We start from the raw sequence: 13,879 nt of genomic DNA on the forward strand, positions 1-13,879 counted from the left end.
GAGTAATCTTGTGGTCATCTCTGAAATGCAGTACAATGCAGCAACCCGGAACTATGCAAAGCAGAACAGAAGCACCTATACGTAGTCTTCAAAAGGAATGGATATCCGAAAATCACAATCTGCAATTACCTCTGAGACAGACCACAGAAAGAAGACACAACACGACCAGACTCACTAATCACCCTACTGTACATCAAGGGCATTTCAGAGGTGACCACAAGACTACTCAGACCCCTCGATAGCTCACAAACTGACAACCAGCTTGCGACAGTTTACTGATGAACGTGAAGGATCCCAAACCCCAAACCAGCAAACCTGGGGTAAAATACAAAATACCACGCAAGGACTGTGAGAAACACCACATAGGCCAGACCAGAAGAAAACTGACAATAACGATACACGAGCACCAACTAGACACCAAGAGACACGACCAATTCTCACTGGTCTCACTACACACGGACAACGAGGGACACGAATTCGACTGGGACACCACCTCCATAATCACACAAGCCAGACAGAGACATGTCAGGGAATTCCTGGGGCCTGGTATTCCAACCGGAACGCCATCAACAAACACATTGAATTAGACCCTGTGTACAAACTGTTGAGAAACAAAACCGGATGTGATGCCAAACACCCCAGCAAACCGAGGCATATAAATAACAAGCGGGACAGAACACCAACGCTTCACCGGAGGCGCACTGACAATGTTACCGAGCAGGGTGACAAAACGTTTGCAACCAAACCCACCGGCTCAGCGAACATGCCTACAAGCTCATCCACAACCCGAGCTACAAATCTTCTCTTAAGCTTCAAACGTTTTACACACATTTAATGGGGAAGGTCCTTTAATTTACTCTTATATTTGCCTCAGGTGCTGGGTGAACTTATCATTTGTGAGTGTAGGGGATGAAAACTTGCATTTCTTAAAATGAGGTAGAAACGAGACGGAAACAGGTTAAATGGAGGAATATAACAGATCACAGCACAGCCCGAGCATGACCAGGGAGGCTGGATGTATTGATGCTGTATCAGCCCATGCTGCTGATACTCCTGTGTGCTCATTACTCACTGCCAGTGACTGTATATTCTGCACTCACTTCTACTTTGTATAGTTTAATATTTGGAGCCATTACCTGCGTGACTGGAATCCTCGGGATTGGAATTGGAGCTGCGCTTTCGAAGCACTTTAAAAAGAAGAGCCCCAGAGCTGATCCTCTCATCTGTGCAGCCGGCATGTTGAGTTCTAGTCTCTGCCTCTACCTCGCCATTGTACTGGCTCGGCATAGCATTGCAGCGACATACGTAAGTATTGCTCTCACTCTATACTACTGTTAATGAAACCTAAAATTACTCCTAAAATTGCTGTATACTACTCTAATTTAATCTGATATTAATCCTGATATCAGTGTTTACAGTACTTTGAGTTAATCCTGACATTACTCCTGCGGTCACTCGATAATACGAAGTACTACAGTAATGCTTTCCACCAATTGTATCTAACTGCAGTAATGCCTTTGATGTTAATGAACATCCAGGAGCTGCTCAGATATACTTTTAATTGTCGGTTAAGAACAATGTAATCAGGAGATTGCAAGATGTGAAGGAACTATTTATAAGAATTGCTTCTAATAATTTGCATTTTTCATAAGAAGAAATTGACATTTCTATAGCGCCTTCCACAATCTCAAGACGTCTCAAAGACTCACAACTGGTTTTTGAAATGTAGTCACTTTTGTAATTTGTAAAATGTGGCAATTTATACACAGCAAGTTCCAGAAATTCCAGTGTGATAATAATTATATGAGCAGTTTTAACAATATTGGTTGAAGTATGAGATTGGTCAAGACACTGGGGAAATCTCACGTTGTGCATGAGATTGTTTACATTCCCCTGAAAGAGGAGGTAGACACCTGACCTCCAGTTACCACAGCTGCCTTCTGTTTGAGCGAACTGTGACAAGGGAATTATCCACTTGATACCCACTGACTTTAATTTGACCTTGATATTCTATTCTTCTGTTCGTAGCTCATTTGAAATAAAAAAGGGGAACTGCTGAGGAGCTGGGAGTTGGTAATTTGAAGGTGCAATCACTTACTGACCTCCTGAGACAGTGCTCACATCCCATCTCTATTGGTAGCTGAACACCGCCCCCACCACGCACACAGACTGAATCTCTCTCCCTCTCACACACACACAGACACGGACACACACACACACACACACACACACACACAGAGACATGGACAGACGCACACACATGCAGACTCAGACACACATACAGAGACACAGATCGAGAGAAAGAGACACATCCACAAGCAGTGAGACATATACAGAGAGAGAGACACACACACATACACATTTAGAGTCACACACACACACACACACACACACACACACACAAATGCTGACAGACAGAAAGAGAGAGACACATACATGCACAGGGAGACACAAATTCAGAGTACACACACACACAGACAGATACACAGTCAGATACGCATACAGACAGCACAAACACAAACCTAGACAGGCATACAATGGTGAAAGACAAATGGAAGCTGAGTATTTTCTCACTGATAATGTGATTTGTATTAAAATGATTTGGGATTTTGCCCTGTCGACTGTTATAGCCAAAACCCCGGTATATCATTGTAGAAAGGGCTCCTGTCTGGATTCTATGAAAAGGACTGCAACACAGTGTGGGCAAGTGTTTGCTAATGCTGCTGTTTTGCAGGGTCTGAATAGCTGCTGAAGGCAGTAATATACTTTCCAGCCAGTCGATGGTGAGACTGTATGTAATAAAAATGAAACAAGTTTAAAACCCAGTGAAAGCTGAGAGTTATAACATCAGGTTCACGGCTACTGCATGAATACACGACTTCAGGACGTTTCGTAGGCCCTGTTGGCACTAAGCCTAACTAAATTCCCCAATCTGATCCAATTCCTGCAGGAGAAAATACATTATTTAAATAGGCAAACACTTTCAGAAGAAAGCATTTCCTGCAATTCATAAACTTATCCCTAGAATTACCTTTCCCGTTAAATAATTTATCTTAGTTTTTTAAAATTAATTATCCAAATCCCTGTACTCACCTGTTCCTATATTGTTTTGTTGACACTGTGTAATGAAGTAAACACCACAGCCACACACACTAAGGACCTATAACCACTAACAGATACGATGGGCCAAACAGCCGGTTTTACCGTTGTAGCATTCACTGATTCAATGTACAAGAAAACACAATCGTATCTGTACTGTATGATACACAGACTTGTAGAACACATCACCCTCCATAAAGTACATAACCCACTGAGCAGAACGATGTGGGCGATGGTGGGAAATCTGGGAGACTCCCGCTGGGAGTTAAACAAGACAGTTCCCGATGTCGGGACCAATTTGCTGCATGCTCCAACAGAATTCTGGGCATTGAGATGAGATACTCGCCGCGGAGTGGGGAGATGTCAATTATTGGGAATTATCGCTCGCTATCACCCTCAGTAACTGCATAATGCACCTCATTAAGATGCAGTTTCCTCTCTGACCACCTCCTGTTGTGATGCTGCTTACAGCCTACAGTGTGCAGGACCAGGCTGCATCTCAGGGCTGCTCACTTGCTCTGTGCCTTACTCAGTGCCTACCTGCATGTGGCACGGTGCCTCAGTGGTTAGCACTGCTGCCTCACAGTGTCAGGGACCCAGGCTCGATTCCAACCTTGGGTGACTGTCTGTGTGGAGTTTGCACATTCACCTCGTGTCTGCGTGGGTTTCCACTGGGTGCTCCGGTTTCCTCCCACAGTAACAAAGACATGCAGGTTAGGTGGATTAGCCATGCTTAAATTGCCTGTCGTGTCCAGTGGTGTGAAGGCTAGGTGGGTTAGATGTGGGGAAATGCCGGGTTACAGGGTTAGATGTGTGGGTCTGGGTGGGATGTCCTATGGAGAGTTAGTGTGGATCCAATGGGCTGAATGGCCTGCTTCCACACGATAGGGATTCCAGGAAGCCTACCACCAGTTTTGTGGGCTGTTTTCTCCTGGGCTGAAAGAAAGGAGATGAAAATGGGTGGCACAGCTGGTGAGGGTGGGCAGAAGGTGGTGAGGTATGCCAAGTGAGTGAGTAGGCAGCAAAGAGGCCTTGTGAGGTAAGGGATGGGGGGTGTGGTGTGGATGAGGGTAAGTGGGGGAAGGTGTTACAGGTAATAGTGAGAGGAGGAGAGTGGGAGCTGGGTACAGTAGCAGGGAGAGAGGGAGGGAGTGTGAGAAGATGGTAGCACTTACCCAGGCAGAGAGGAGATGTTCATTAACCTCCTTCTTACATCGCTGGGCATTCCTGCAGACTACACTGACCCAGGCGGCTGGTATGCCCTATTGCTGTGTCCTTCTCTGTTGGTCCAGGGAGTAGAGAATGAACCATGTCTGAAACAGCTCCCCCCAACCAATATCCAGCAGGGCCTCCAGACCCTGCCTGGAAAGTGGAATGCCCATTATCCCTTCTGTGCTACATCCTGAACCGTGTGGGTCAGCTCTGGACTGAAGATGGCACTGTTGTCGGGGATGCCAGTCCATTTGGGATATCCAGGCAGTGGGGAGTTCTTCGGGCTGTGGCACATGGTGGAATCAGGCTAGTATTGGACAAGAAGGGTGCTGTGGGGTGGGGATGGGCGGGAGATTAATGAGACAGGTTTGGGACAATAATGTGATAAAACTCTCCAGGCCTCACGGATAGAAACCCTCCATAAAATTTGCTGTATTTGACATGCTGCCTAAAATATGGTAAGATGCAGGCCCACGATACCCAAACCAGTGTTGCCCAATAGAAGTTACTGACAGGGCCATGTCAATGCCATGTGCACTGGAGAGTCCCTGATGCACAATCGTTGCTTCACACGTGGATACTTCTTTTGTTGTATCTGCTCCCAAAGTAAAGCACTCACATTGATCACAAACCGTTTTGATACTGCTTTTTCCTCACAGACAGATCCACAACAAACTTCAAGTTCACTTACATGCACTGTGCAAATGAGTAGCCTAATCACATGACCAACGCCAGAAACTGTGGTTGCATTTTTTTAATCTATAATGGATTTCTTGATATCAGGATTTCTATTATATAGAACAGGATAGAATCCTTACAGTGTGGAAACAGGCCACTTAGCTCAACAAGTCCACATTCACTCTCTGAAGATCATCCCACGCAGATTCAACCCCCGACCCTGCATTTCCCATGGCTAATCCATCTAACCATATGTCCCTGGACACTATGGCTTACTTAGCATGGCCAATCCACCTACTTTGCACATCTTTGGACTGTGGGAGGAAACTGGAGCACCCGGAGGAAACCCACGCAGACACAGGGTGAATGTGCAAACTCCAAACAGTCAGTTGCCTGAGGCTGGAATTGAACCCGGGTCCCTGGTGCTGTGACGTAGTAGTACCAACCACTGAGCCGATATGCTGCCCCATTTTTAAATTTTCAACTGTCATGACAGACAGTTCCCAATTCTGTGATCCATTAATTCTGCTTCTGTTCCCTTTTGGTCTTTATTCTCCAGGTTTGACACGTTGAGTGCCCTTGTTTTCCTCAGTTCATCCCCTCACTCCTATACAGAGTGCTCAGGCCTGAGTTTGAGGTATATAGAATGTATATAATAAACATTACCTCGGTCTCCGAGATTAATGCTCCAGTGATGATACTAAGAGGCCATCACCACTGTGGGTGGTATCAGCGACATGGTTAAATGGTTAACATATTGCACTCACTGAAATAGACCCTCATAATACACAAAGTGTTGTACTACAGCCTTGTACATGCCTTTGTATAAGAGTCGTAGCTAAAATAGAGTCTGAGAATTTATCTGCTTCTATAATTCAGCATCTACTATGTATAATTCATTGCTTGTCTACAGTTACAACACTGGTATAACATCAGAGACAGTGCATTCAAGCTGTAGTGAGTTTACAGTTCATGTTCATCAGGATGGTAGGGAATTGTGCAAACTCATAAACAAAACACCCAGACAGTGTATCATTACCTGGGCCATTCCGTGTGCGCCTGTCCTGGGCAGTGGGACATTCCGTGTGCGCCTGTCCTGGGCAGTGGGACATTCCATGTGCACCTGGCCGGGGCAGTGGGACATTCCGTGTGCGCCTGGCCCGGGCAGTGGGCCATTCCGTGTGCACCTGGCCCAGGCAGTGGGCCATTCCGTGTGCGCTTGGCCCGGGCAGTGGGACGTTCCGTGTGTGCCTGGCCCGGGCAGTGTGGTGTCCTGTATAGATGGTCCCCCCTTTGCCTCTAGCGTGCTGAACCTTTGACCTGTTCCACAGCTGAAGGTATTTAGCCTTCTGCAGGATGGAAATGAGATTGTGCGATCTCTTCCACTGACCGGCCTTCCTCCTTGTCAACCATCCCTCACCCCTGCTGTTACTAATGAACCTTTTTATCTTGAAGTGTGAACATGACTGAGTTGGTAACCAGCTCGTGAGCAGCAAGTGTCACTGCAAACACTTGGTGTATTTCCCATTATCCATTGGTTACATTCAAATACTGGTGACCATGCTGAAGGTGAGGGTCTATCGAAAACAATGATCATCATCGATCTGGCAACTCCATAGTAACTGCATGCTGCCTAGTGTCTGATTTTACTGCAGGATGACACCCTGAGTAAAAATGGTTTCTTTTTTTCTCAAAGGTTTTCATTGCCTTGGGAGAGACATTACTCGCTTTGAATTGGGCAATTATTGCAGACATTCTCTTGGTAAGTCCCACTCCCTGGTTCACTGCTGTGTCATTAACTAATTTGAGCCAAATAATATTTTCTCGTTCCTCAGGTCATTTGGAGGTGAATGCGTGAGAACGACGTTGAAGTTTGCAATCTCCAATGTCTCATCAGATGAGAATGATGAAGCTAGTTTCTTGACCTTGTCCTATAATCTCAGCTAAAAATCATCTGATTCTCAAGGAACTCTGATTGTCACATGGCTTTCCTTTTACCATTGCATCTTGACTGCGTGAAACGTACGAGCATGAGCAGGCTATTCAACGTCTGAATTGTCCAAATATTCCATTCAATGTATCAGATCTGAACCTCAACTCCATCCAATTTGTCCTGATTCCATATCCGTTGACACCGTGGCTTGATATCTTTATACATGAGTGTGTGGCCCCAGGTTGTATTTTGTTCATTCATGGTATTTGGGTGCACTAGTTGCCCCTTCATGAGAAGATGATGAGCTGCCTTCTTGGATTGCTGTAGTCCATGTGCTGTAGGTAGACCCACAGCGCAGATAGGGAGGCAATTGCAGGATTTTGACCCAGCAACAGTGAAGGAGCGGTGATATATTTCCAAGTCAGGATGGTGAGTGTCTTGGAGGGGAGCTTTCAGGTGTTGGTGTTCCCATGTTTCTGCTGCCCTTGTCCTTCCAGATGGTAGAGGTAGCAAGTTTGGAAGGTGCAGTCGACACAGCCTTGGTGAGTTGCCACAGGGCATCTTGTAGGTGGTACACGCTGCTGCTACTGAGCATCGGTGGTGGAGGGGGTGGATGTTGAAGGTGAAGGATGGTGTATCAATCAAGTGGATTACTGTGTCCTGATAGTTTCTGGATTCTCCACCAATGGAAATAACTTTCTATAGAATAGGTAGAAAGAAATTATGTGGGGTAGTGGGTAGTGTCCCTGTCTGTGAGTCAGAAAGTCCCAGTTTGAGTCCCATTCTAGGACTTGATGGCTGAGGAAGGTGCATTCATAAGAGACCAAACAGGTTGAATTTCAGTTGTGTAAGTCTTTCCAACACATACCAAAAGCAGGAGCTGAGAACGGGCTGGAGGGATTCCTGGTCAACCACCAGTCAGAAAGAAATTGGAGCCTCTTCCATCACTATTCTTAGCTCCAGCCAAGGGTTCTTGCAGTGCAGTGGTAGTACCCTCACCTCTGGACCAGGACACCTAGGTTGAAGTCCCACTTGCTCCAGAGGTGTGTGATAACATCTCCATTGATGCGGACTGCAAGGTGCAGGTAAATGTGCACGTTATCAGACTTGAGTGGACTGTGACACCACACGCACACACTTAGCCACCACAATTAGCTCATGTTTCCCAATCTGCTATACTTGATGGAATGGCCAGTTTCAAAAATTGATGTGAAATCATTGCTGAAATAGAGGATTGCAAATTGTTGTGTGATTTCCTCTATGATGTGTCCCACACATCTCAAAAAAAGAATGTCAGTTCCTCGGGTCATCCCAATCCCTTGTCCCCTGTTATAGTTTCTCAGCCATTTATTTTGCTGCCCAATCCAGATAGGCCATTCTTTCTCACAGGGTGAGACAGACAATATTCAAATGTAGTAAAGTTGTTGCACTCTTTCTTCTGTATAAACACAGCTTCAAATCCGTTGCATGTACCACTTGTTACTTCACCTTTAGTTAGCGAGCTATTAAAGAGGCTTCAAATCATCTGGTTTAGCCAGTGATGTTTCTACCAGTGGTAATGAAGCAACGGACAATAGAGTTGCTGGTGGCAGTCACTTGTCGAAAAAGTAGATTTGACCTCCACAAGCCAGTTTGGATTATCTAAAGGGATCAGGAGAAATTTGTTTTTGAAGCTGGCTGGAGTTTTAAATCTGCTATCTATTGGGTCTCCCAAAAGATCAAGTGTCTTTGCGTAAGGTGAGGAGTGTATGCAGAGGATAACCCTGGGTGTGGGATAGTCTGGATGGGCCAAATGTTTCCTGTCAGGTATATGTTTGAGAGGTCATAGAGAGCAGCCCAGACATGGCAGCCATGTTCTTTCACAGCAATTGAACTGCTCCAGGTCTTGTACCTCACGGGCAAGATCATTCCATTCATTATTCAACGCCTCACCAAGAAAGATAGACACCAAATCTACAGGCAAAAGCCAGGAGCGAGGGAGGAAATTACTTTAAAAAGGAAGTGAGTTGCTCTTAAGTAAACAAAGGTATTTGTTCTTGTTCCTCTTTGAGAGCATTTGTTCCATAGGGGCGTGGGATGCATTGCCGGAGAGGGTAGTGGAGTCGGCCTCATTAGGGGCATTTAAGCGGCTATTAGACAGGCATATGGATGATAGTATAAGGTAGGGGTGGATGATAGTATAAGGCAGGGGTGGAGGTTAGATAGACCTTAGGATTCGGGTAAAAGTTCGGCACAACATCATGGGCCGAAGGGCCTGTACTGTGCTGCACTGTTCTATGTTCTATGTTCTATGTTGTAATGCACTGTGGGGCGGCATGGTGGTTCAGTGGTTAGCACTGCTGCCTCACAGTGCCAGGAAACCGGGTTCTTTGCACATTCTCCCCGTGTCTGCGTGGGTTTCCTCCGGGTGCTCTGGTTTCCTCCCACGATCCAAAGATGTACAGGCTAGGTGGATTGGCCATGCTAAATTGCCCATAGTGTCCAGGGATATGTAGATTAGGTGGATCATAGGGGGATGGGTCTACGTGGATGCTTTGAGAGTTGGTGTGGACTTGTTGGGTCGAAGGGTCTGTTTCCACACTGTAAGGATTCTATGACTATTCTATGAGCGTAATGCAATCCAAGAAGGTTGAACCATTCTGATGGAAGTACAGTCATCACAATAAAGGTACACGGTGGATTTCTGTTTATCTTTCAACATACTTCGCCATTTATCACCATGAGATTTGTAAAGACTACATCAGACTTGCATTCCATTCTAAGCCACCGCATTCCTGGGTCATTGTAATTGGTTTCTGGTGTTGTACAATGTGGATCTTTTTGATGAGCTGGAGAATTCCAGCTCTGAGGAGAGATTAGAGGTTGTTTTCTTTGGAACTCAGGAAGCTGAGAGAAGAAATAATTGAGCTGTATAAAATTCTGAGCCGCTTAGATAGAGTGGGTGGGATGGACCTATTTCGATTTACAGAAAAGGTCAATAATCAGGAGCCATAAGCTTAAAATAATTGATGGAAGGTTGACAGGGGAGAAGAGGAGAAGTTTGTTCACCCAGAGATTGGAGCAGATCTAAAGTTCACTGCCTTAGAGGATGAGAATTGAAGAATCTCAGAAATGATTTCCAAGCTCTTTGTTTTCCAAACTAGCCTGGGCTTTTAATCTGCTACTTTTTGGCTCTCCCAAAAGATCAAGTAGCTTTGGGAAGGGATTAGATTAAGATTAGGCCCATGGGATTAGAATAGTTAGGTGCTTGCTTTGGACAAATGCAGATCTGATGGGCTGAAGGGCCTTTTTCTGTGCTGTAGACCTCAATGACTCTAAGACACTGGGATATGAACTTGACGCCTCACAGAGTTACAGTGTGGGTTTCCTCTGGGTGCTGGGTTTCTTCCCACAGTGCAAAAATGTGAAGATTAGCTGAATTAGCCATGCTAAATCACCCATTGTGACCAGGGATGTGCAGGCTATGTGGGTTAGTCATGGGAAATGGGTGTTAAGGGGATAGATTAGAGGGGTGGGTCTGGGTGGGATGCTGTTCAGAAGGTTAGTGAGGACCTGATGGGCCAAATAGCCTGTTTCTCTACTGTAGGAATTCTATCTATCTATCTATCTGTTAGACCAAGAACTGGAAAGTGGGATAGGTTGGTTAGGATGTCGGCTTTTTGCTGATAAGCAAGGTAGGCTAAATGGCCTTCTTCTGGACTGTAAACGTTCACGTTTCTATCAACAACCCAATAATTCTCTCCTCATCTCTCGATTTTGGGGTTTGGCAGATTGTTTATGAGAACCAGCTTCGTGGAATGGTGTTCATTAGCCAAGTGGGCGTGGGAATGGAGAGTTTGGAGGCGGGCGGTTTCAATGTATCCCATCTTCTGTACAAATCTTTCACCCTCCACCCTGGATCCATCCTTATGGAGCAACCTCTCTGCCTATAGTGATCCCTATGGATTTCACTTTTCAGTAGACAAAGAGGTAGACTTCAGCCACTGAATGTTGAAATGCCAAAGGATAGATCAATTCCAAGCTTTGTCGTACAAGATAATAGTGAAGTAAATACATTGGAGGTGGTTTACTGGAATGAGTGGTTTTTCATCTGAGGAGGAGTTGAACAGGTTGGGCAGGTTTCCACTGGAGTTTAGAAGAGTGAGGGGTGATTTGATTGAAGTTTATAAGATACTGAATGATCTTGACAAGATGGACGTGGGAGTGATGTTTTGTGGGTGGGGTCCAGACTATGGGCTCTGTTTTAAAATCAGGAGTTGTCCTTTCAGGACAGGTCTCTTCTGGAATACTGTGCCCAGATCTGGTTGCCCTGTCACAGGAAGGATATTACTTAGCTGGAGATGATTCAGAAGAGATATACCAGGGTTGCCGGTAATGGAACGTTTGACTTATAAAGAAAGGTTGGATAGGCAGAAACTTCTCTTGCCGAAGTGTAGGAGTTTGAGAGGTGACCTGATAGAAATTTATAAAATCTTGAAGGGTATAGATAGGGATAATGGTAGTTGTTTTTGCCCGAGGATGGGGGGTTTCAAGACTAGAGGGCACATTTTTAAGGTGAGAGAAAAAGATTTAAAAAAAGATGGGGGCAAATTTTTTTACACAGAAAGTGGTTCACGTGTGGAATGAACATCCTGAGGAAATGGTGGATGTGGGCACAGTTACAATGTTCAGAAGACATTTGGCTAAGTACATGAACAGAAAACGTTTGGAGGGATATGGGCCATGGGCAGGCGGGTGGGACTAGTTTGGTTTGGGATTATGGTCGGCATAGACTGGTTGGACCGAAGGGTCTGTTTCCATGCTGGATGACTCTATGATAGAGACGAAGAGAATTCTTTCTCAGAGGTTTATGAGATTTTGCTTCAGAAGGCGATGGAGGTGGGGTCATTGAATGTTTTAAAGGGAGAGAGATGAATATCTATTCCCTGTTAAGCAGGGAAATCGAAGATTATCAGGCTCGTTTGGGAATGAGGTATTCAAAACATAAACATATCAGCCATGATCATACTGAGTGGCGAGTGGCCTCAAGTGGATGAAAGGCTGCACACCCTCCTATTCAAATGTTTGTCGTGTAGACTGGACAAGCCAGGACTATTCTCTGTAAGGAAGATGTTAACTGCAGAATCAATAAAGGTGTTCATAATTCTGGAGAGTTTGGATGGAGCACCTAAGGAGAAACGGTTTCCACTGGCTACAAGGTCAGTAACCAGAAGATGGAGAATTAAGACGATTGGTAAATCCATAAGATGTAAGAGCAGAAGTGGGCCATTCAGCCCATCTGGTCTGCTGTGCCATTCAACGAGATCATGGCTGATTTGTTAATCCTCAAGAGCCTGAGGGACTGATGAAGAATGTTTCTTTAACGCTGTAATCAGGAATACACTGTCTGAAAAGATGATAGAAGCAGGTTCAACAATAACTTATTGAAAAAGGAATTCGATTTAAAAAAAAAACTTGAAGTCCTGGCCCCTGGGGCAGGAGCTGGGGCTGAGTAAATTGAACAGCTCTTTAACAGAATTGTTATGGGAAACATTGGGCCAGAAGCCCTCAATCGTGTTGGAAGGTTCCATGACTTGATGAGTGTCGGAGCCTCGAGTAACCATGAACCCACCCACCAGCCACCACGCCACCTCCTTTGATGGGGGAGTTTCATTCCATGGACAGAAATTCAGGGCGGTGCTCTCGCCGATTTCCGACATGGGTCAGATACTTTCACAGAGACAAGCTTGGAGTCAGAGCCCTGGAGGAATGCTCCCATCCAGCAGTGTGTAAGTGTATCTGTTTGGGACATGTGTGAAATGAGAGTTGTAACTGTCTGTTCCTTTCGATTCCCAGTACGTTATTATTCCGACTCGTCGCTCGTTGGCGGAGGCAGTGCAGATAACCATCTGCCATGTTCTGGGGGATGCCAGCAGCTCCTACATCATTGGCAGTGTGAGTACCAACCACCTTCTCACTTGCAGCCTGGCCTCAGTTCCAGTGTGGACAACGCAGGGAGCTCAGAAACACGACCTGACTGGCGATGAGTGAGGAAAGGAAGACACGTTCATGTCTGATCTTTCACAGGTTTAGGCAGCTTCATAGCTCGGGGACTGCTGCACTGTCAGACAGACCTCTCTCAGCAGGAGGTAGAGTGTCTCATGACACTAATCCTAGAATAACAGGGGGTAGTTCTCCCAGCCAATATTTACCCACCAACCGGCCCACCATGTTAACAACTATGACATCTCTGCACATTATTTCATTGTGGTTTGTGGGATATTGCTGTGCACCGTCCCATTATAGTGACTGTAAAACACTTTTGGGGTGTCCTCGGACTTAAATACTTGTGCCAAGGTCCTTTTGGCACCTACACATGGCGCATGCTGCTGATGGCTAGGGGAGGCGCGCAAGGACCTCCTAGTTTAACCTTCCCTGAGCCAGGGCAGCTGCTGAAATGCTGCCAGTCAGAAAGAGTTACATTTACATAGCACCTTCCACAACCTCAGGAGCATCCCCGAACAACTGACAGCCTGGAACTTTGAAGAGAACGGTCACCGTTGTCACGAAGGAAACCCAATAGCCAATTTGTGCGCAACTAGCTCCCACAAACAGTACCTGTGGAAACAACCAGATAAGTTGTTTTGGTGATGAGGGGTGCATAAATGTGGGTCGGGGCTTAGGGGAGACCTGCCCTGCTCGACTTCAAAATATTGCCCAGGGATCTTTAACTGCAGCTGGAAGGACAGGCAGAACCTCCATTTAATGTTGGCTCCAACTGTAAGGCACTCCCTCAGTACAGTGTCACGGTGTCAGCACTGATGGTTGTACTGGTCTGACTGTGCCACAGCTAACACTGTTACCCACTGACCCTCAGCTAATACTGTCTGACTGCTTTAGGAACAGGAGGAGGCCTTTTAGCTCCTTGAGCAATACCATCCCACTGTCCCCACCCCCATTTTACTCTCTCTCTCTCTC

At 45.8% G+C, this 13,879-nt stretch overlaps 1 protein-coding gene across 1 annotated transcript in view; it reads left to right on the forward strand.

The window, feature by feature from the left end:
• The window catches only part of LOC109928558 (protein spinster homolog 3-like), a gene marked incomplete at its 3' end in the record, with an annotated part of 16,910 nt that overhangs the window by 2,447 nt on the left and 584 nt on the right, over positions 1-13,879 (forward strand). Inside the window, exons 3-5 of the mRNA XM_048592406.1 lie at positions 1,116-1,305; positions 6,686-6,751; positions 12,758-12,856. Coding sequence (XP_048448363.1) covers positions 1,116-1,305; positions 6,686-6,751; positions 12,758-12,856 — 355 coding nt within the window. The remainder of the gene's footprint in view (positions 1-1,115; positions 1,306-6,685; positions 6,752-12,757; positions 12,857-13,879) is intronic.

This window comes from Rhincodon typus, unplaced genomic scaffold (genome assembly GCF_021869965.1).
Source record: "Rhincodon typus isolate 14 unplaced genomic scaffold, sRhiTyp1.1 hic_rhity00001163, whole genome shotgun sequence".
In the NCBI taxonomy this organism is placed as follows: domain Eukaryota; kingdom Metazoa; phylum Chordata; class Chondrichthyes; order Orectolobiformes; family Rhincodontidae; genus Rhincodon; species Rhincodon typus.